We start from the raw sequence: 22,185 nt of genomic DNA, 5'->3' as shown, positions 1-22,185 counted from the left end.
CACAGCAGGTGGTAAACAAACACAGCAGTGCAGGGAGAGAGCGGGCTGAAGGGAGCAGAGTGGACTGACTCGAGAATCAAAGTCTTACAACTGAAAAGCTTCAAACAGTAATTATTTAACATTATTGTCTACAGAAAAAAAAACATCAGAATAGATGTAGGTTCATTTTCTGTCCATCAACTATTTAAGCCACCATTACAGCTCTATTGTAGACATCTTATTTTTGCAGGTTAACGTAGGACATAGATTACAGTATGATTTTTGGAAAATAATTGAGGAGATGCATTAGAGTGACGATCTGCCCACAGTGTTGGAAAGGTTCCTCAGTAATCTAGTTACAGTTACCTGGAAGATGAGTCAACTGGTTTTCCTTCTTCTTAGTCTTAGTTTACGATGTACACCACCTCTCGTCCGATGACAGCTGGGAATAGCTTCAACCCTACATGCTCCTCTTTACAGGATAAGCAGTGGAGGTAATGGATCAATGGATGCTTTCCTGTCCACCTACAAGGTTACACCTATGCTTGCGACTTGCAAAACAATTACTTTCCCCTCCTCTGGTACCAATGTGGCTCAAATCTGTAGAGAAACTCACCAATACTTCAGGGTGCATGGTTTAGCTTTGATTCTAACCTTTCTCCTCCAGGTATTTTAAGCAGCTTTGTATCAGTTGTGCAGTGCACTGCATTTATGTTAAAACCCTGATGAACAATGCAAATATATCATGCAAAATAGCAATAAAACAAAAGAGAGATGATCCTCTGCGTTTCCTGAAACGGTCTTTTAACTCCCACACAGCTGCTGACAAAGACCACCCAGGATTTCTTCTACCAAATCACAAAGCAAATTAAGTATAAAAGAAGAATCACGATCCCTGGTGATTTCTATTCAGCCGTTAACGCCTTTTCCCTCCCTCAGACACCCAGAATAACAACGCTCAATAGCAATTCACACAGCAGCTATAGTCAGCCAACAACACAGAGTCACACAGCAAAATAACAATAAAAACACAAGTCCGCTCCCTCGTGTGTTAAATGCTTCAAACAAATCATCCTTTCTCACACTATTTCTTAATTTAAAAAAAAACAAACTACAATACACACTGGAAGATCACAGCAACACAACAGAACTGGAGGCAGCTCTAGTAAGAAAGAAAATAAAAAGACTATGATTAGATGTTACCAGTTCAAATCCCAAGACTGATTAGCATAAAATTATAAAACATGGGAGTGCAGTATATAACCCAGTGTGACCCTGGCACTGAGAAAGACAGTCTAATCAGAAGACTGTGGTTATATTCTTTTCATAGGAATCATTTCTTCTACAAAATCTTGAGATTGTCCTCCCAAGGGTACTAACATAAAAATCAGATTTTTAAAAGAAAAATTCTTAAAAGATTCTTTAGTACCGATTTTCCACAAAGTCAAGTGAAACAACACAACAGGATTTTGTCAATGTCTCCCAAGAACGTCTGCCAATATAGACGAGATGGTGAAACTGTCCTTTGTAGAAAAATAACAGCATCAGTAGTTTCAGCAAATCCCCAGAAACTATGTGAAGTCCTGTCATAGGAAGAGCTACTGGCTCTTCTCTCTCAGAAGTAAAGGAGGAAACACTGTTATGTAACAAAATGTTAAAAGTTTAACCCATGAGACGACTGCTTGTTTCCCAACTTCCTTTCCCCAACCCCCTCTCCTAAAAATTCTGTTCTTATGGAACCAAACTGCAAATATGTTTTTTTATATATATCTTCAGGGAACATAATAACAACTGAATTACATTTTCCATTCACACAGTAAATTTCTAATCTACAGTATGTGAAGTATGATTGGCAGAGCAACATGATTTGGAGATGGGTTGCTGTCTTTGGAAAACTGTAAACCTTCATCTGGTCCATTGGGGGACTGGTCATGTTAACAGTTTCAGCCTCTTTCTTTTCTTGTTAAGTATTTTGTTCTACTCCCATGAACTAATGCCGACTAAAACTCTGCATCAACTCTCCTGCCTGAGGCTTCTGTGATCATCGATATCCGATATTTCAGTTGTATTTTTTTCTGTGACTCTCCAATATCTTGTTTAGTGAAGCCTTCTGTATGTTTAGCCAGGCAACAAAGACCAAGGTTTTTTTGTGTATTTTTTTTTTTTTAAGAATTTTTGCTTTAACTAAGCCGCACAGGAGCATGAAATACACAAAGACCCAAACAACACTAAAATATGCATGGACCCTGGAGCTGTGCACAAACACTGAATCTGTCTTCCTCATTTTCTTCAGACAAAATTCACTGCTATTCTTCCTCAAAGAATAAAGTTACAGCATCACCAGACGGACTAACAAAGCTCTGTATAACACCACTTAAAATATATGTTTTAGTGAATTTCTTATTTCCACTTCTTCCTGCAGGAAGAGGCATAAAGCTTCATGATAAAACAAAAAAGGCACTTTTTATATTTACAGAAGCCAAGAGCAGAGTGGTTGCAATCATCTCTTATTCTGCTATCTCAGGATAACAAGTTAATTATCTCATTATCTTAGGATAACACACTTGTTTTGTCACTGTAATTGGATGAACAACTCAAGAAAGCAAAAGGTCATTTTCTCACAATAACAGGATAATTATGTAAAAAAAAAATCCATTAACAAAACTACTAATTATTTATCAGCAGCGCTCTTGTTAGAAAACTTTACAACTAAATGTAGAACAAATACCAAAACCCACTTCTGCAGAAAATAGAAAAAGAAAATGCTAATTAATTAATGGTTATTGACGTCCACTAATGCAGAGTGACAGTAGGTCTATTGGATGATGGAGATAAACAGTTACACCTATTCTCCACTTGGTCCAACCAAGGTGACACAACAACATGACTTCCCTCTAAGAGTGGAAAATGATGATTAAAGACATTTCTGTTTCATCTGTCAATTTAAAGCAGGTTACAGTCTCATCAATCCACTCTCCCAACTTATGGTTGTTTGGTGCAGAGTTTTAATAAATCACCAACTAAATGCTTCTGAGCGCCTCACCACCACTCAGACCACCATGTTACTGTCCAACATAGTGCCAACAGACTACAGTCTTCTCACAACAAGTAATATCAGATTTCCTGGGTGTTTTATTGAATTTGCATGTGTCAGGAACCCACTGTTAGTGTGCAAAAGGTGGGTTGCCAGTAGGTTGGTGGTGGTAAGGGTCCATTTTCTCCAAACTATGGCATCATGATTTCAGAACTGTAACATTCACAACAGATGTGATATTTTTGGGCACTATGTCTTTCTGCATGTACATCATCATTTATTCACTAAATCTTTTTCCTTTGCCCTTTGTCAGATTTCGTTTTTATCAACACACCAACTTTTTTCACCTCAGCCAAGCATGAAAGCCCGGACGGTTGGACACACATTTTAATGCTCCAGCAACCTCAAATTCAGTTGAAAAATCTGCCTCTGTCATTGTCATGGTTTGTGCAGAGCTATTTGGGAAAAACTGACAGGTGTAGCAACAATAACTGAGATGAAGGTTAGCTATGGCGCAGTTGCAACAACGGCCAGTCTTACACATACACATAGAACGGAGACCTGAAAAATAAGGTGACAATGGGAAATCTACTTTCACAGAATTTGCAGACACACATAAACGCTGCGTGTTTAATCAATTTCACCCTGCAAATCCACTTCAGCAGTGAAAGGCAGGGGATGAAGGGCAGAAGAGGAAAACAAAAGTCTGCTGCAGCTTAAGATTGGACTTTAACGTTTCCTCCGTCACGCTGGAGCTTTGTCTTGAGGTTGAATCACAAACAACTGTCCTAACTCACATATAGAACTAGGTTTACACAAACTAATCAGGAGAGGGAGGGTGGATGGTGGGTATCTGGGGAGCCAGCTGAGATTTCCATTAATTCTGCTCCTAGAATCTATAATTAAACAGAGACATTTTTTATCTCTGGTTTTCATGCTTTTTTTCATATCCAAGCACATTTTTCTGCACCCAGACTACAGAGAAATGCTGTTGTATGTGTTCAAAAATGCCAATGAAGAATGCTAATCAGCCCAACCATCCAATTATCTATCCATCTTCTCATTTATCCATCTATCCATCTATCCATCTATCCATACACTTGCCCAGCTCTGCTGACGGATGCAGGAGTGTAGAGAGAAGCAGTAAAAGTGAATTTTGTCAGCTTGTTTGATGAGATTTATCTCTTCTTTCTCTTTCACCCATCATCTTTCTTGTTTCTCCTCATTTTTGGTTTACAGTCTTTTCTTCCTTTATTTCTTCACTGTATTTTTTTCCTATTCTTCTTTACTGTTTCTCACTCTCACTCCCATTACTTCCATTCTTTTCATTCCTTTCTTCTCGTCTTTCCTTCTTCCTCCATTGATTCTTTCCTTCACATTTCACTCTCCCTCTCCTCCAGGATATTATTTTTATTTATCTTTCTACTTGACATCTTTCTTTTTATTTTTGTCATCATTTCCTCTCGAGGGATGACAGGACATTTTCCCCTTCCTTGCTTCTTATCCCCGGTTCATTTTCACTTCCTTCATTTCTTTCTCCATTTTCTTTACCTCTTGACTCATTTTTAATACTTCTCTTTACTCCATGTCCCTTTCCCTCTAAATTCTTGCACCAGGCCCTCATCTTTTGCTCTTCCTCCTGCCGTCTTTCCTGAGACTCTGTTTCCTTTTCCTTTTCTCTTTCCTGTCCCTTCTTTGTTTCCCCATCCTCTGCCCTCCCTCCTCCCTTTTCTTTCCACCTGTCCTCTCTTCACCCTCCTCTTCCTCCTCCCCTCCTATTAAATCCCTCAGTGAGCAGCAGCACTGACAGAATTTTTTTTTCTACCCAGACAGAAATCTTTCCTGTCTTTATTGTTGCTGCTGAAAGAGGAGGCATTGTGTGTGTGTGTGTGTATGTGTGTGTGTGTGTGTGTGTGGTGGTGTGTGAATGTGGAGACAATCTGTGGTGTGTGGAGTGTGTGTTTGCAAATGGTAACCATCTTTTTTTTCCCATTTTCTCTCCAGCCCTCTCATCTCTGCTCCATCTTCTTCACTCCCGACAGTATCACCATAAGAGCACACACACACACACACACACACACACACACACACACACACACACACACACACACACACACACACACACACACACACACACACACACACACACACACCACTTACCTTCCCAGTGAATGACAAGCTAATGGCATTTAAACCAACCGAGTGAAAAACAATGCACATTACTCACTGCCATAATAACTCCTGCTGCTGCTGCAAAATATCTAAAAACTAACAACCGCTTCTTTCCTTCAACAACACCACTGCTGCACAATCAACCATTAACAATAATTATGTCAGCCCAATTCTGCATAAATTAATCTCCCAGAGCTGCAGTGTTTGCAAGCAGCGTTTTCATAATGATATAATTATAAAACATCTGAACTGAGACAGACATCGCAGCCTGGCAGCTGATGTAACACCAGAGACAGTTTTAATATACAGGAGACTCGATCAGGTTACAACAGGGAAATCTGAAACCTGGCCAATAAACACATTGGCCACAGAGATTTTTATTTTTTTTTTTTATAGCTGCCTCTTGTCATGCAGGAATATTAGCAGATTCCAAATTAAATAGCATTTAACATTACAAATACAAAACTATTTGCATCTTCACACTGATCCAGCTAAAATCTTAATTAATGTATGTGATGCTGTATTAACAAGGCAGAATGTTATAAACCTTCACATGAACAACTCTACTAACAACCATACTGAGCTGATGAGTGACTTACTTTCTACTAATAAATTCTTCACCGTGGATAAAAGTGCATTAACATTATGTGACAAAGAACTTGCCAATAATAGTCAAAACTGATGATGATAACAGATTGTGACATATTAAGAGGAAGGTAAGAAATTAAAGAAACATACTAAGTTAAACTACATCAACAAACTACAAACAATGCTACATCCTTTTTTTGTTTGGACCTGTGCAATCTACCCACTGTATATTTTCCCGGTAACATATGGACACCACAAATTATAAGACCTAAAACCACCACGTAGAGATGACTACTGGTAAAGGTGATTCAAGTAATGAAACTGTTGTAAGTACTGACATTCATACTGTGTGATACCAGTCATGCATCAAACTAACACTGACAGAATATTATAACATCTAGCTGATGAGCTGGTTTAGAATTTGCAAATATAAACATTAGCAGAGCTATGTAACATACCGTGTAGGGCTCTTGTTGCCATTTCAAAGTTTAATTGTTGTCTTGCAGTGTAGGCTAATGGTTACTGAAATGCAGCAGAAAGACACGTCCTCCACAGAGAGGGGGAATAAAAAATTACTGGGTCTCGGTGGGGTAGAGGCCTTCATCAGTAAAAAATCTGGAATGCGTCCAAACTCTATATACCCAGACCTCACATGCATAAATTAATTTTCCAAATCAAAGACGCAGTCCTAAAGGAACCCAAGGACAATCATACCACACCTACATTAGACCTAATCCAATACCCAGTCGACCTGAACAGATCCAAACACAGAGAGTAACTGCAGCTGCCTGATGCACCATCAATTAATATGTAGGCACAACAGCAAACAACACTCTAGGACCCTGTAGAGCTAATTATGTTGGATATAATTTGTACGCTCTTGGCTCCCAAGAAAAGAGTAGACCTCTGAAGACTTCTAACCATGTTCCTCACTCACAAGAAATACTGGACATGCTTGTGTTATTTTGAATAAAATGAAGGCTATTGTTAGGCTGCAAATAGACTACACCACGGTACTATTTTCTTTATTATAAGAATAATTATAGTGATTATTTGGGCTTTTGTATTCCCTTCTTTTTCATCTGTTCTTGTTGCTGGTTGACTTGAGGTTGGGTCAATCTAACTATCCTCAACATGAGAACAGACTGAGAGAGTGAAGATCCACTTTTCAGTCACCTTTTGGTAGACATGGTATACGGTACAAATGATCAAGAGTTTAATTTCACATTCATTGTGGAATTCAGTTACTAGTCAGCAAAATACTACATAAAAAGTACCATTAACAACGTCTCAATTCAGGCACCATCTGTTCTTTTCACCGGTTAAAATGGCCAACTTCACCACTAGTTTAACAGCTCCCTTCAGACGTTTGTCAGCGGATGCTGCTGATTGTTCTCAGCCACAGACTGTTTCTAAGTGGGATCTCCCTGTATCAGACAAGTGAAATGATTTTCACATTATCCATCTGTCCGTACGTCCACTCGGTTCTCATGAACGCAATATCTAAGGAACACTAGGAGGGAATGAAGGATGAACGGATATGATTTTGGTGTTCAAAGGTCAAGGTCACGTGACGTTGTGTATATGCCCCATTTATGTCAATGCATTGGAAGGAATATCATTATATATGGTGCAAACAACTGGACTCATATCAGAATATAAGTCTGTAAAGACATGCATGTAAACTACAACATCATGGGTTAACGGAGGCATTCAACTGAAATGTGGTAATTGCAATTCGGAACAGAGTGAACACTCTTCTCTGACGAAATGACAGCAGCTTGACAGCAGCAAGCTAAAGCTCTGGCTACTGAGGGGTCTCCTACCAACTGGATCTGCATGGAAAACCTCCAACAGAGGAGCCATCCAGATCGGATGCCCAAACCATCACAACGGGCTCCTTTTCATTATATCATATCATATTTAGGCTGCACAAAATCAGAAAAGTGGTGTTCATTTGGTAATATTATGTTCCTGAGAAAAACGAGTTTATTTTGCCCAATAATGCAAAAGCCAGTGTAAAAATCCCATTGGCTTTTTGTCAAGGTAACCAGGGTAATGCAAGCTTCTGGGTTAGCCTACAAGAAAACCTCAACCCCACAGCACTCTGAACATACATACATCTACTCAGTTAGGTGTGGGACAGACTGCGGGACTGTGTTTGTGATTCAGTCAAATACAACAAAGCAGCTTCTTCTCATTGTTGCTGCTGCTGACACTGCACCAATCTGCCTTTCAGTCTCACGCATTTTACCCTCACTGTGAACAAGCAACCCATAACACTCCTTCAACCTACTGTTTTCCAGCTGTAAAATAATTAATTGTATATTGTTACAGATTCAAAAGGAAACAATAGTGGTTCAGGATTTGTTAAAATTGTATTAAATCCTGTACTCCTAGAGTAGAGATGGATTTATATAATAACTAAAAATGATCACATCACTGCTTTTGGTGCATCGCAGAGTCCTTGATGAAAGAATTTAGCTCAAATGATGCCACAATGATCTTCATTTATACAGGTATGCTAGTATTGCTTTTACATTTGACATTGTTATGCTGTGAAGAACACTTTAATAAGCCTGCACCAAGACTCCAAAACATCTTCAACTATATGGATCAATTCAGATGGAAGAAGCTTTAATCTGATTTGGATTTTTTTACTGAAGAACCCCCCTGTGTGTAAAAGGGAAATGTTATTAGGAAATCTGGAGTTAAATAAAATATGAAAGGCAGATAAGTGATTCTTAGGTTTTCAGGTAACGACAGATGGTAGGTGATGATATTACGTTGCATTTTCTTTATTTCGGTGTTTCTTTAAGCAGTGGATGCTCTGCTGAATTAATGCAGACGAAAACCTGCCAGCCTGCAGAGCTTGTGGGCGTACCGTCATGCCACGAAGGCTTTTAACACTGGTTGGCACTGATACTTTAATACCTAATGGACTCTCAGTCCACCCTTCACATGAGCTGTTGTACTGCTCTGAAAACACACTTCTGTTCCTCGAGTAGGGGCCAATACAGTCGGCAGAGTCATTTAGTGGTCCTGCTCATCTACTTGTCCTTTTCAATTTGAGCTTCTGCCTAATTATCAAATCTACTTGCAGAATCAGGCTTATTAATGGAAATGCCAGTGAATGAAAATATACAGAGTCAATATCAAAAATGTAGGCAAAATTACATTGCCTTGCTTGATCACAGGTAATAGCCGTGATTTGTTTTGAGCATTCGTTCATAATTTCCAGGAAATCAATCACACAATTTCAAAGATGCATTAAATAAACGGAGAATTATACTGGACAAATGGGCACATTTCCACTAATTTGTGTCGACAACAATTTCAAACAAGGGCAAAATACGCGCTGTGACATCGGGGATGGAGCTGCACCCTGCAGTTGTAACATGATTGACAGTTTTAGCTCACAGAAAACAGCATGACAACAATTCTTTTCCTCTAAAACTAAATGTAGGACAAACGAACATGTTGAATCATTTTCTAGATTTGCAAAGCTGCTTCAACTGAATCATAGAATAGATTCAGACAGGCTGAAAATCCAATGCTAACTCATGTTTGGTATTTTTATAGTTACCTCGATATATATCTATATCTCTATATCTATATACACAATTCTCTTGGCTGTAATCCAGCTTCAGCACTACTTTCATGTTTTTTTTTCAGTAATATTAAAGCTTATGGTCTTTAACATTAAACTGGTAACAAGGACAAAATGTCCAGTACACGTTGGTCAACAACATCATGACAATCCTAATAGACGTGGTATGAATTCTCAATTCATTAGTAAATCATCACCTGCAACAGTGACAGATGCTGTCCTATTAACTACAGAGATTCTGACACACAGTAATATCTGATAGTATTTTACCGAGTTAAAATAGAACATGATGTGGCACAAATAGGAGACAGTGTAAAAATAAGAGAAACTGGAAATTAAATAGTGCTGCAAAAACAAATCAAAGTCTTAAAAAAAATCTCTTATAATTATTTAATTAATAATTACAATTTCAATTAATTAAGATAGTTGGCAATGATTTCGGTCATCGGTCATTTGGGTACATTTACACATCTGTGACAGATGGTGCTGCATAGAGAAATATCTAAACATCTGAAAAATGAAATATCAGGTGAATATCACAGATAGTGAATCTAGTACAGCAGAGAAACACCTGGGACTAAAAAGAGAGTTGTTAAGTGCCCAAGATTCCATGTGTGATCTGTCGTGGTACAGATCATGATACTAATGCAGGAGCATCTGAATAGAAGACGCACTGGAGTAACCTTATAGACAAAGGGATTAAGCACCAGTAAATTATTTTATTTTTATAAACGGGTCTTCACTATTTCCATGTTATACATCCTACCGTAAAATGACTGAAATGGTTTTCAAATGAGGTATAACACTTAGGTAGCTGTGCCAAAGGCAATAAGATAATAATCATATTTTCAAGAACACTCAGATCCCCAAAGTGTTACCAGTGTAAACGCAGCAATTTATACAAATTCCATTTTTTGTATGAATGAGCTACATTTTCTTTTGACATCTACTGCAAAAGAGCTGGTTGAGGAAATTCGTTCATTTTACAATAAAATGCTGAAAACTTCTTTATGTTCATTTTATAACAATCAGATAAACGGAATATTATCATAGGATTTCCGAGTGCTGAATGCAATTAGAGGCTGAGCTGAACACAAACACATAGAAACACTCATTGGTGTTATTGTCTGTACGGTCACTACACTGTCAGTTTCAGCGCAGTGTTCAAATTCAAGTAAAGGATGCAGGACAAAAAAATGATGTCTCCAACTACAACATGATGTTCCTGCATTTCACAGTTTAACACAACCGAATTGCTTGAATAAATATTATAATTGTTACTTTTGCTGGACAAGAAAACTGGTTTTTACAAACTTAGACATTTTCAGTGACTGATGGTCGTATTTGCTGCAACATCACCATGTTTTTGGGTCAGACATGAATTTCTTCAGGACTAGAAAAGAAACAATAAAACTCTTTGTTTAATACCTGCACATCTCTATCAGAAAGTTTTCCCTAGGATGATGGAAGCAAGGTCACCTGCTCATTTTCAAAAACTTCTGAAGCTTTGGATCTTTGTCAGATTCACCAGGGGGGCTCCTTCTGCCTTCTGTCTGTCTGATTTCCATTTTTTCAACCAATAACCGTCTGTCAATCACAGCCCAGTGGAGCCGACGAACAAAACCAAAGCAGAGATCTTTCACCAGCTCCAGTCTATAAAACAAAAATTATAGCTCACTTTTACACTGAGCTTTGAATTGATTAGTTTCTTCCTTAGTGAAAGAAACTAAGAAAGCAAGTGGAACCTTTTAGAGTTTAGACAAAAAAATGTTTTGCTTTAGTTCTGGTGCAAAACCGGTGGGAAATGTACACCTTTTAATAAATAATTATCTCAAAAAGATTTAATCATGAAAAAGTTGATTATGACTTCTAATGATCCACACGTATCCCCTTGTGTGTATGTATAAATTGTTGCCACCAAGACAAAAATACAATTCTCGCACAGCAGAGAAGCAGCGTCTTTGGACACAACGCTGTGATCTTGCAACAAAATTTTAATTAATATAAAATTGTAAACACACATTGTTTACCACTTGAAGTATAGCCTAAATGTGTTCATCTGCACTTAATTCCAGCAACTGAACCATTATTTCCAAAAAAGTTTCATTAAGAAAGCCATTTTTTATACAAAATTTGCTAAAATTCTCTTGTCTACTGACATTTTATACATTAAGCAATGACATTGAACTAACAATGAAAAATTTTGTTAGCCGCAATTCAAGATTCAAAAAACTTTATTAATCCCAGAGGAAAATTGTTTTGCCTCATTACAGTTGTTTCCAACACAGACAGAAAGAAAGGAAACCACAACCAGGAAAGATCCACACCAACATAAATACACAAAAGCATCATTTCAGAATACAAATTCTTTGGCTATAATTCATGAAGCGACTCTGAATATCACAGGGATTGTATGTGCAGGTTGAAAACCTAATAGTCTTCAGTCTGTAAAATAATTTCTGACTTTGTTGGTCAATTTGAAGGGTCCAGCATTTTAAGAGCAGGTATTTTCGTCAGGAGATAGTAGAGACCAAAAACTAGAGGTAAAAGGAGAATGCACTTATTCATCAGGTGGACACAGATGTGTCTCCAAATGGACAAACATTGGAAATGTTGGATGTGTAAATAGGCACAAGCATATCTAAATTGATATCCTCCTAGTCCAAGTCTAGCATGTCAGTTTATGTTTTCCAACAACATGTTGGTAGTATGTTGTGTCACAAATATGGCGAAGTAAAAGAGAATTGATGCTGTCCCTGCTCATGTTATGAGCTGTCTCTGTGAAACAAAGGAAAATTTTATGGAGCTATGGCAAGAACTACACTGCCTTGTTGATGTGTCCTTAAAAGACGAAATCTGACTGTCCTAAATGTTGAGACTGAGTCATTAGTGTGTTACACAGGGAGGGACAGACCCTTTTAAATTAATGTTCAGCCTTTGAAAAGTTCCTGTGAATGTGACTCACAGAGTTTAACAGCGTTGAATAAAAGTCTTTGCACATGCCAGATCTGACGTCTCTGCAGACATGACTCAGAGCCTGTGGTTTGTCCCTGTTTAAAAATCCACATCAAGAGTTAGCAGTTTGACATTTGTGTCTTTAAAATTTTTACTCTGTGTTTTAGAAAGATATCTGACTGACTGGCTGTCAGATAACTGTCTGACCACACTGGCTGAAGCTCGCTCCAGCCAATATACTTTGAAAATTTACAGCATAAACAACATCAAAGTGCAGCTGATTATCAGGCTGTGGTGCAGCCTGGACACGTGACGGTGTTTGAGTTTGAATCCTGCTGAGCACCAGTGACATTTGTCTGATGATAAAATCCTAAATAAAAAGGTTGGTCCATAATAAACTACTGTCAATGATGATCAGAAGGTGAATTAAACTAAATAGTTCAGCGCAACTTTGATACATATAATGAACTTTTAATCATTGAATTTGAAACATGCAAATAATATTTTCAGCCATAAAAAGGCAGTAAACAGATTTTAATTGACAACATCTCCGTCTTTGCCACAGTGCAGACATAATTAACACTTTTTTTATTCGTTTTTAGCATCTTTACACATTGTAGGTGTAATTTAATGAATGTGAATAAAGTGCATCAAGTCACAGCTGCTTATCAGTTTTATCATTTTCATGCTGACAGATTGACATAAATACATTTAGTGACAAAATGGAAACTGTGTTGAAATTATCACTTTTAAGTTTTGATGAGGCTCCATCTTTAAAAAAAAAAAAAAAAAGGAAAGAATTAACTATAGAAACAAAAGGTGCTTAAAGTTTTCTTCATCAAGCTGTGATATGTTAACTAAAAAACAAGAAGAGGTGTTTCAAAGTCATGTTTTTGTGTTTCTGTGAGAAACTTGATTTCAGCCCATTGGCTCTAAATCTTCAGTTTAGTGAATTTTTCTTTTTCGTCAACTCTCTGAAGGCTTCGCTCCAGACTGCTGTTTATTTATTTGACTGTAAGTTCATTGATGCAACCACAAACATAAAATAATTTTAATAACCTGATATGTATTACTTTGGTGTTAAATTGCAAATATAGTGAAGGTAGAACTCTTCCAACTTGATTCAACAATAATACAGTGTTAGACTGAGTGTGATAACTATGATTTTACTGTTGTTTTGAGCATGTGATGAAATTGTTATCACAATTTTCTCTTTTACACTTCAGCATTAACAGGAGGTGTTGGTCAACAGACACTTTGAACACTCTAACAAACAGAAATATTGAAGTTGTTAAACTGTGTGATGTATACAATAATGTGTAACAGAGCAAATTCAAGTTGTCTGGTATAAAATAATACTGTGTTTTATAATAGTACAAATACTTGACACTGTGACATTATTGTCAAATTAAAACCACAATACACAACATTTAGGGATCAAGCTGTCTCCAGCTGGCAATTCAAAATTGATTGCTCTGCACAGCACAGCCCTCGAGTCATTAGTCATTATAAAACTACAAAAAATAAGAAGCTACTAAACTTACCATTCATGCAGAAATCATTTAAAATTTGATTTGCTAGAAGGGCATACTATGCTTCCAAACCGTCAGAAGTGAATATCTTCCACCAGGCTGTTCAATGAGACTCAGAAGGATTTAACAAGTCTCAACATTTAGATACATATTTGTGCTAAAAAATATATTTGAAACAAGTCTTTACTGTAGCTTTAAATAGAAAACAAACATGTATGTGTACGAAGATATACTACCTTACAATAAGTCAACTTTCAGTTTTGATTTCTTATTCTTTTTACCTTAATTTTAAGATGACAGCATCACGTTAAAAGTATGTGTTTTATGTCAGACTGTGAACTTAATATAACATTTAAGTTCATTTTATGTCTGTGCATATTGCGGAATTAAAATAAAGCTTCTTGAATCTTGAATGAATATGTTCTGTGCCTTCTCCTAGTGTCTTTTAGACTTAGCAAGCCCTAAAACTGTTTCATTGGTGCAGTCTAAACCTGCAGGAGGTTCTGACAGTGCCTGTAACGTGCTTTGCTGCCATGAAGTACTGTTCATTAATGACTAGTCTAAAGCATCTCCAGACAACTTTACTGCAGACACAAACCACAAACCAATCATCTGTTAAGCAGCCGAGAATTGGCACTGTCACAGATGATGAACTCAGAAATTCTAACAGGCAGCAAAAATAATTTCGACTGCATCCAAGAGCCCAACAGGAGAGAGTGTGTGTGTATACGACTGAAAGACAAAGCTACAAAATGCAGGATTTTACATTCTGCTTTAATGGAGATATTTTATGCTCTCCATGTGATTATTCTCTGGCATTATGACTACTCCATCTGTGAAAAATGTAAGATTCAGCATCTTCTCACAGAAGCAATAAAATTTCAAGTCTGTGGATCTCAGTTCTTAAGCTTGAAAAAAATAATAATACAGAGGTTTATAAAGTCTAAGTGAAACCGAGCCCTATGTCCTCAGTTATTTAGGTGTGGCTGCAGAGCTCTGGTCAGTACACCTGCATTTATCGTCTGTCAATAATTACTTATGACAGAGGCATAATTATTTTGTGCGCTTGTGCCAAATTTATCGCCTGCAGACAGATTCACCCGAACAAATTTTGTGCATAACAAACACACCGAATGTGTCTCCTTCCTCATTAATGATATTAAACGCACAATGCGAATCAAAAATTAACAATATCAATTTCAAAGAAAATATTTTCAGAATATTTTGGCCCATGTCTTCTAGTCCGCTTCCCATCCTACTGGATCCCACTTGCTTGGGATCAGATGTTTACATGCAACCTCACACCACAGTCACAACTCTCCCTGAATAAACCAAACATTTTCAGTATCGCCATGGGAACCAAGCCTGTGCAAACCTGTTAAAACTCACCAGGTAAAAGGGACAATTCGCAAGCGGCGGATTTCACAACCTCTCAGCTGAGCCATCAGTCGAGCTCACTTTAGTACAGTAAACAGGATGTGATGCTTCCATACAATGGAATAAGAATAAGCACATACTGACGAGCGTGTTAACACCTGTGTGAGGCGATCTGTATTCAAGATAAAGCAAATCCAACAGGAGCTGTGTTTTTGTTGTTTCATCTTCATTCAGCCTGCAGGGATCCAGACTGACAGACAGAAAGTGATAGCAGAGCAGCCGCTGTCATTCACAGACAAACTCAAGAGCATCTTATTGTCATGCAGATGACAGCCTCAGCCTCAGCAGCAGAACTGCTTTTATTTCTGTCAATGAGACTGGATCAGATTTGTTGGGGGGCAGCTCAATCATTTCAGCTGCCACAGACGGTTTAAGTATTTAATTATTTTTTTATTTATTTTATCAGGCTTGTGGAATATCTGTACTGATATTTTAGTAGACCTGTTCACCACTTGATCCAGGTCTAAATGTATTTCAAGTGCCAGTTATGGCAAAATCTATCAACCACTGCCGGGTATGTCATGGGTTTTTAGGACAACCATCTAAACAACTAAACTGCAATCACAAATATATTTTGCAAGAAAAATAATTGCAACTGGAAAATAATAACCATAAACTTTCATATCATACCATATATCATGAAACTGGGATACTGTTGGAGCTTGGCAATAGTAGTGTTAGACAGCACTTGGTTAAGGTTAGGGAAGATTGTGGTCTGGCTTAATAGAAAACAACTTAACAGTGACTTCTGACACAATGTGTTGTGTGTGTTGTATATATGTAACCCTAAACACAACTGTAAAAGAGTCTTTGGGTCAAGGAAAATCTAAATTCCTATTTCATCCAAATACATTAATTGCCATTTAAACAAATATTTCTTTAAACACAATGGTCATTTTTAGAAAAAATGACTGAAGTCACTGTCACATATCATATCACATATTGTGACAGGCTTATTTGTCCACAATAAAACTAAAAGCAGCTGTATTGCACGTGTCAAATATGTTTGAATTATTTAATGTGGATCACTCTGGTTTTTATTTTAAACAACAAATACCAAAATATACTGTTAAGTCTAAGATATGGCAATTTTACCTGTATTGTCTTGCATTACTTGCCTACAATACTATTATAAACTCGTACAGATATTTCAAGGAACAATGCTGTTGATCCCAGTTGCTCTGATACAGGAACTATAAAAATTCACATTAAGTTGCCAATGGTTCATAGCAGATCACCAAAAATCTGCTTCTCTGTAAATATTTTTTTAATATGTGGTTCTGTGTAGTTATGTCATGAACGTAATAAAAAGACCTAATAACTGTATTTATAGAACTACACAGCCACTCCTTGCATTTTGTTCTTCCATAGTTGTTCTTGTCAGCATGGGTGTAACTAATCTAATTTCAATTCAATTTAAATTAAATGCATCATAAAATCTCACATTATTCTCACAATTTTACTTGATTGAGTTCAATCTGATTAATTTCATTGCTTCCAAATGGTGTAACAGCTATAATTTGGCAACTGCATTAAAAGAGTTTCACTCAAGGAGAATTAAATACATGCAACTGAACTTTAGCCTGAGACTACAACAGCTCAGACTGTGAGACATCAGTCGCAGAAAAGGGAAAAGGTGCACAGTTGGCATTACTAGAAGAACTGTTATGTATTTAAGAAACAGTATCGGATTATAAAAACCTTGTAGAAACATTTTTCCACTATGACCAATTCATTTTAAAGTTTAGAGTTAAAGTTAAAGTTTAGTTAAAGAACATTTTGTCACATCAAATCTCAAATCTGATTTGTGTGCAACTCTGTAATGCAAACAACAACAAAACAAAACAAAAAAACAATGTAATGTCCCATGTAAATAAATCTGTCTAAAGATTATATGTATTTATCTGAGCAACATTAAGCATTGGTAAAGATCAAGTAAACATTGTGGTCTCAGGTTAAAAACTGAATAAAGTCAAAACTAACCAAAACACCTAACCTTGATCATACATACTGCTGCCTACAGCTCAAGATTGTTAGAAAATCAATGTGCAATAACAATTTGGAATATCAGATAATAATTCAAGTTATTTTCTATGCAAAATATCTCAGATTGCCCATTTCAGGCTTTTCAAATGTCAGTATATACTGGTTTTCCTGGTGTTCTGTGATAGAGTAAAAAGAGTAAATATCTTTCCATTTCAAGCTATTTGGACAAAATTAACATTTTCTTTGTCAACTTCAGATGTTACGTTTTTAACCTTTGCTAAGATTTTACTGAATTAAAAAAAAACATAGACTATTTACTAAACCTAAAGTACAGTATTCATCGATTGTTGAAATAGCACCCCCATGGCCGCAGGCATCTGTTAATATTGCATCTCACTGGCTTCTAGCAATAAATCAATAACATCTCTTACAATGGCACGAAAATGGTAGCTATCTTTACACAATTTTAAAAACAGTCAAAAACACTAGATTACATTATACAAGCACACTGGTTGATTTCACTTACACAGTAACAAAATAAACTCAATTAGCTTTAATAAAGATGTTGTGATATGGCTTAAAATAACTGCTTTAGTAACATCACAGCACTAACAGTAATCTCCTCACGGTCACAATAGCAATAGAAGATTGTTTTGTACCATTCTCAAACTCTGGGCTCTTGTGAGAACGTCAGCTTATTTGATGACCGACCCACAGTCTGCACTAAGACCTTCTCCTTACAAACGTTTGTTTAATGTTACTATGTTGGCATCCCATACAAAAGACTTTTTACGATACTTTTCTCATCCTCTTTGTTTAAGCAATGCAAACATGCTTTTTGAAAAATCTCTAATAGAATAGTTGAAATTCAAATATTACTTAATAGCTGTTTCCGAGGCTACGTGACCCTTGAGTTTCTGATATTTTATGTTGCAGAGGTTAATAAGGAATAGCAATGCAATCTTTCTATAAAACTCTTTTCTCCAATTTGTCCTGTATTCATTAATTTGTAAAATATAGTCTTAGTTTTTCAAAACCCAGTCAAACACAGGCCCTGTCTGACAAAGGAATAATTAAAGAGGACTTGGAATCTGGCCAAATATGCAACTTCAGGTCTCTGTTCTGAATTCTGAAGTCGAAATGCTGTGTTGGACATAAATCAAAAGCTAGTGATCCCTGCTGGGAAGTACCTCCAAAGATTCGAATAGATCATTTCTGATTGTATGCAGGTTACAGAGGCATGTGCCTATATTCAGTCAGTTATCTTTAAACATCTCCATTTTAATGCCAAAAATAATCCCAGTTCTCAGTGTTTCAGGAGATAAAAAGCCTCTGGAGCTCCACTACAACCATCACGGGACACTTAAACTCTTCAATGGAGCCAAGATTACTGTTGACAGGGAGTGAATTACAGTCACCACTGAGCCCAGGGTGAGTGTGTGTTTCACCACTGAACGGGAATCTTTCAGATCAACAAATAAACAAAGCAGCCGGGGCAGACCAGCGTTCCTCCTGTCAGCAGCATCTGCCAGCAGCAGGGAGGATGTTTCAGTTTTTCCTGCCTCATCTAATCCCAGATTCACTAATAAAAAAAAACTGAAAAACTCCTTCTAGACATCTACCATCTGTTTCTTTTTTTTTACTCGTGTGTCTTTTAGACTCATTCAGCCTGTGTCCTCTGCTGTCACATCCAATTCCTCCTTCTCTATCAAACATCTCTTTCCACACCTGACCTCTCCACCCATCCCTCAATCTTCCTCCATCTTTGTCTCTCCTCAGGACGACTCATTTAAACCCAGAAATAATTGGCAACATCCTCGTTATTCTCCTTAAACGACTAGAAACTGGACCTCAGATAGGCTCATTAAACCGCAGCACTCCAACCTGTCACCCTGCAGCATTGAAGTCTTATTTAAAAGGATTTTAAACCACACTCTAGAATCGGATTCTTTTTGACATCATTGCTCTTTCCCCGAATTAAAAGAAAAACACAGATGCAACAAAAAGGAAGATTTACACCAGAGCTCCATCCTTGCGTTGAGCTGCTACTGCACATGTAAATAGACCCAGTTTCTTTCTCCACTAATTTCAAGCAAAAACGAGAGAAGGAGGACACAGTGCTGCTGCTGTCTCCCATCTCCTCCTCCTCCTTTGCACTATATCTCCCTGCAAAAAGGAGGAGGAGGAAAAAAAAAGGCACCAAAAAGCTCCTCTCTGTACATGAGCATGGGAAATATTAGCAGGCACTGAGACAGACTCAATGGGACAATGACACCAGCTGGGCAACAACAATAGGAAATAAATATCATGAGGCAGCCAGGCAGGCAGGCGGTCATCCCCTCCCTCCATCCATCCATCTATCCATTTAAACATTCCTGCTGTGTCTGATGCTGTGCAGGCTTCTTTGTGGCTTTCTCACCTGCATCTGAGGGACTGCTGTCCGCTTTGAACATCAACACTATTACACTCTTTAAAACAGTGTTTTTGCACCTTTACATTATGTGATTTCATGTAGAAATGTTCAGTGTGGCAGACTCAGCAGCTGCCGTGCACCTTGTCCTGTTGTTGGTGTGTTTTGTTATTGGCTTCCAGACAATAAACGCCGCTTACCTTCTCGGCTCCTCTGTGTTTCTTGGCGGCCGGCGTGTCGTCATGCTGCCGCCTGACAACAATAGCGTCACCGCCGCTTTTAACTCCACAATCCAGCGCGTTTTTATTGGCAGCGCCGCCGCCGTTACTCCCGCTATTGTTGTTATTGTTTACGTTGCTATTATCTCCCATGATCCTGGAGTCCGGCGCGGCGCAGTGGCAGAGTCCGGGGCCGTCACGGCACAGAGGATGCTCAGTCAGGGCGGGCGACGGGAGGAAGACGGAGGGAGGAGGAGACGAGCCATCGCCGGGCTTCTCCTTCCTGGTCCGGACTGGAGGAGCAGGAGGTGCGGCGGCGTCCCTCTCCCTGTCTCTCTCCCTCTTCCAGCCCCGGATCACGTTTTTCCCCTTCCTCTCCTCCTTGCCTTTGGCGCATGTCGCAGAAGAAGAGGCCGTGGTCACTTCTGAGACGCCGTTGTTGTTGTTGTTGTTGCCGCTCCCGTCCGCGTCTCTGCTGACGGCTGAAATCATCTCCAAACCGTCTCCACCGACGCGACGTCCTTGAGCCTCCCGACGCTGCTGCTGCTGCTTGCTGACCCCCTGGCACACCTCTCCACCGCCGCCGCGCACCGCGACGGCAGCCGCTGAGTGATCCGCCGCCGCCTCCGGTCCCTCTCGTCCCTCCCGGCCGGCTCGGCTGCGTTTAAGCGCGGATCTCCTCGGCTCCGACCCGCCGCTGCCGCCACCGCCGCCGCCAGGTCCCCGGGTCTGGAGCGAGGGCAGGGCCGCGTGTCTGTCGGCTGAGCCAGCGGCGCTGGAGGAGGAGGAGGAGGTGATGGAGATGGAGATGGAGGAGGCGGTGGAGGAAGAGGAAGAGGAGGAGGCGGCGGTGTAGTTGGGTGACAGCTCCCTGCAGTCCGTCAGTAGCCCTCCATTCTCTACAGCTCTCAGGAAACGGTTCATCTCCTCCTTTCCTTGTCTCCTTTGTCGATCTCCACAATAATCAGCATTCAAGTCATTGTCAGCCCGCCAGCCCGCCGCAGTGTGCCACAGAGTACCGAGCAATAGGTGGACACATCCAGGTCTGTTATAGGCTGCTGGATCAGGCCTGGTCCTTCACAAACTGTAACACAGGCTGAATGACAGCTGAGCATTTCTGACACACAGAGGTTTGCGTAGGTCCCACTTAGAATAAAAAAAAAAAAAAAAGACATACAGATATGGTCACCATGTAGGTTATTATATTCATAATAACACACAAATAAAGTAAAATAAACACAGACTGTCAGAATCACACATTTCTATTTTTTAAATCAGAAAACCTGTATTCTAATCCATCTTATTTATTCAGTGTAATAATATTCTAGAGTGACAGCAGTGGTTTTATCTCATGTCAGGAAGGACAGGTGGATATCCTGACAAAAGTATCACACAAAGAAAAACATTTATTTGTGGAGAAATGAATCCGACTCCTCACAAACATGAAAACTGCAGCAGCAGCTCGGCCACAGAGAGGCACTGCTGGGTTTGGTTTTTGTTTAAATGTTAGTTCTGGTGTGACTGATTGAATTGGACAGAATTTAATGGACCGATGCGCCTCAGTTGCTCCTTTTTGGAATGAATTCAGGTTAATATCTGTCTACTTCTTTCAGCATCATACAAGATTTTTTTAAATAAATTAAGTAATAGTAATATTACCACAATGATTTTATGTAAGTCTGCAATCAAATAAAGAAACTGAGTTTGTAGTCGAATAAAATTTGTAGGAATAAATATATAAATCAGTAGAACATAAACATTAAGTACATTTAATGTTAAAACTTTTACACTTTACCTTGAAGCCTGGACATTTCAGATGTCTGCACAACATGTGAAACAAATCTAAACTTGTGCATGTGTGTTATTAAGTACACTGAAAAAATGTCAGCGAAATTAACAGTAAAGTGCCGTAAGATCATGACATAATAAACATGTCAATAGAAAAACAAAGAAGTAGTGTTTGTATTACTTAGTAAACTACTGAACCAAACAAAACTTTTAATTTAAGTTAGTAAGAATGTTAAAATAACCATATTTCTATGTGTAGTGTAAATAAATTACTGTATTTTAAACTGTAATACAAAAACAAACCCAAATAAGCTGAAATAACAAAATGACAGTGTTAAAATGTTTTTTTGTACAAAAAGATACCTTATTATATTTTACAAATAAATATGTTACTTAATTTTGTGTAAAATTATGTAAAATATTTATTACATACATCAATCAGCCATAACATTAAACCATGACAGGTACAATGATCA

General features: G+C 38.3%; 1 protein-coding gene across 1 annotated transcript in view; it reads right to left on the bottom strand.

Annotated features, from left to right (window-relative positions):
- znf608 (zinc finger protein 608) overlaps positions 1 to 21,025 on the bottom strand; it is a 50,882-nt gene extending 29,857 nt beyond the window's left edge. The window contains exon 1 of the mRNA XM_026342665.1: positions 19,904 to 21,025. Within this exon, the coding sequence (XP_026198450.1) occupies positions 19,904 to 20,845 (942 nt within the window). The 5' untranslated portion in view covers positions 20,846 to 21,025. The remainder of the gene's footprint in view (positions 1 to 19,903) is intronic.
- Positions 21,026 to 22,185: the final 1,160 nt, after the last annotated feature.

Source organism: Anabas testudineus, chromosome 9 (assembly GCF_900324465.2).
Source record: "Anabas testudineus chromosome 9, fAnaTes1.2, whole genome shotgun sequence".
NCBI lineage: Eukaryota > Metazoa > Chordata > Actinopteri > Anabantiformes > Anabantidae > Anabas > Anabas testudineus.
Note: the sequence above shows the minus strand (reverse complement) of the source record. Positions and strands in the feature narration are given on the sequence as shown.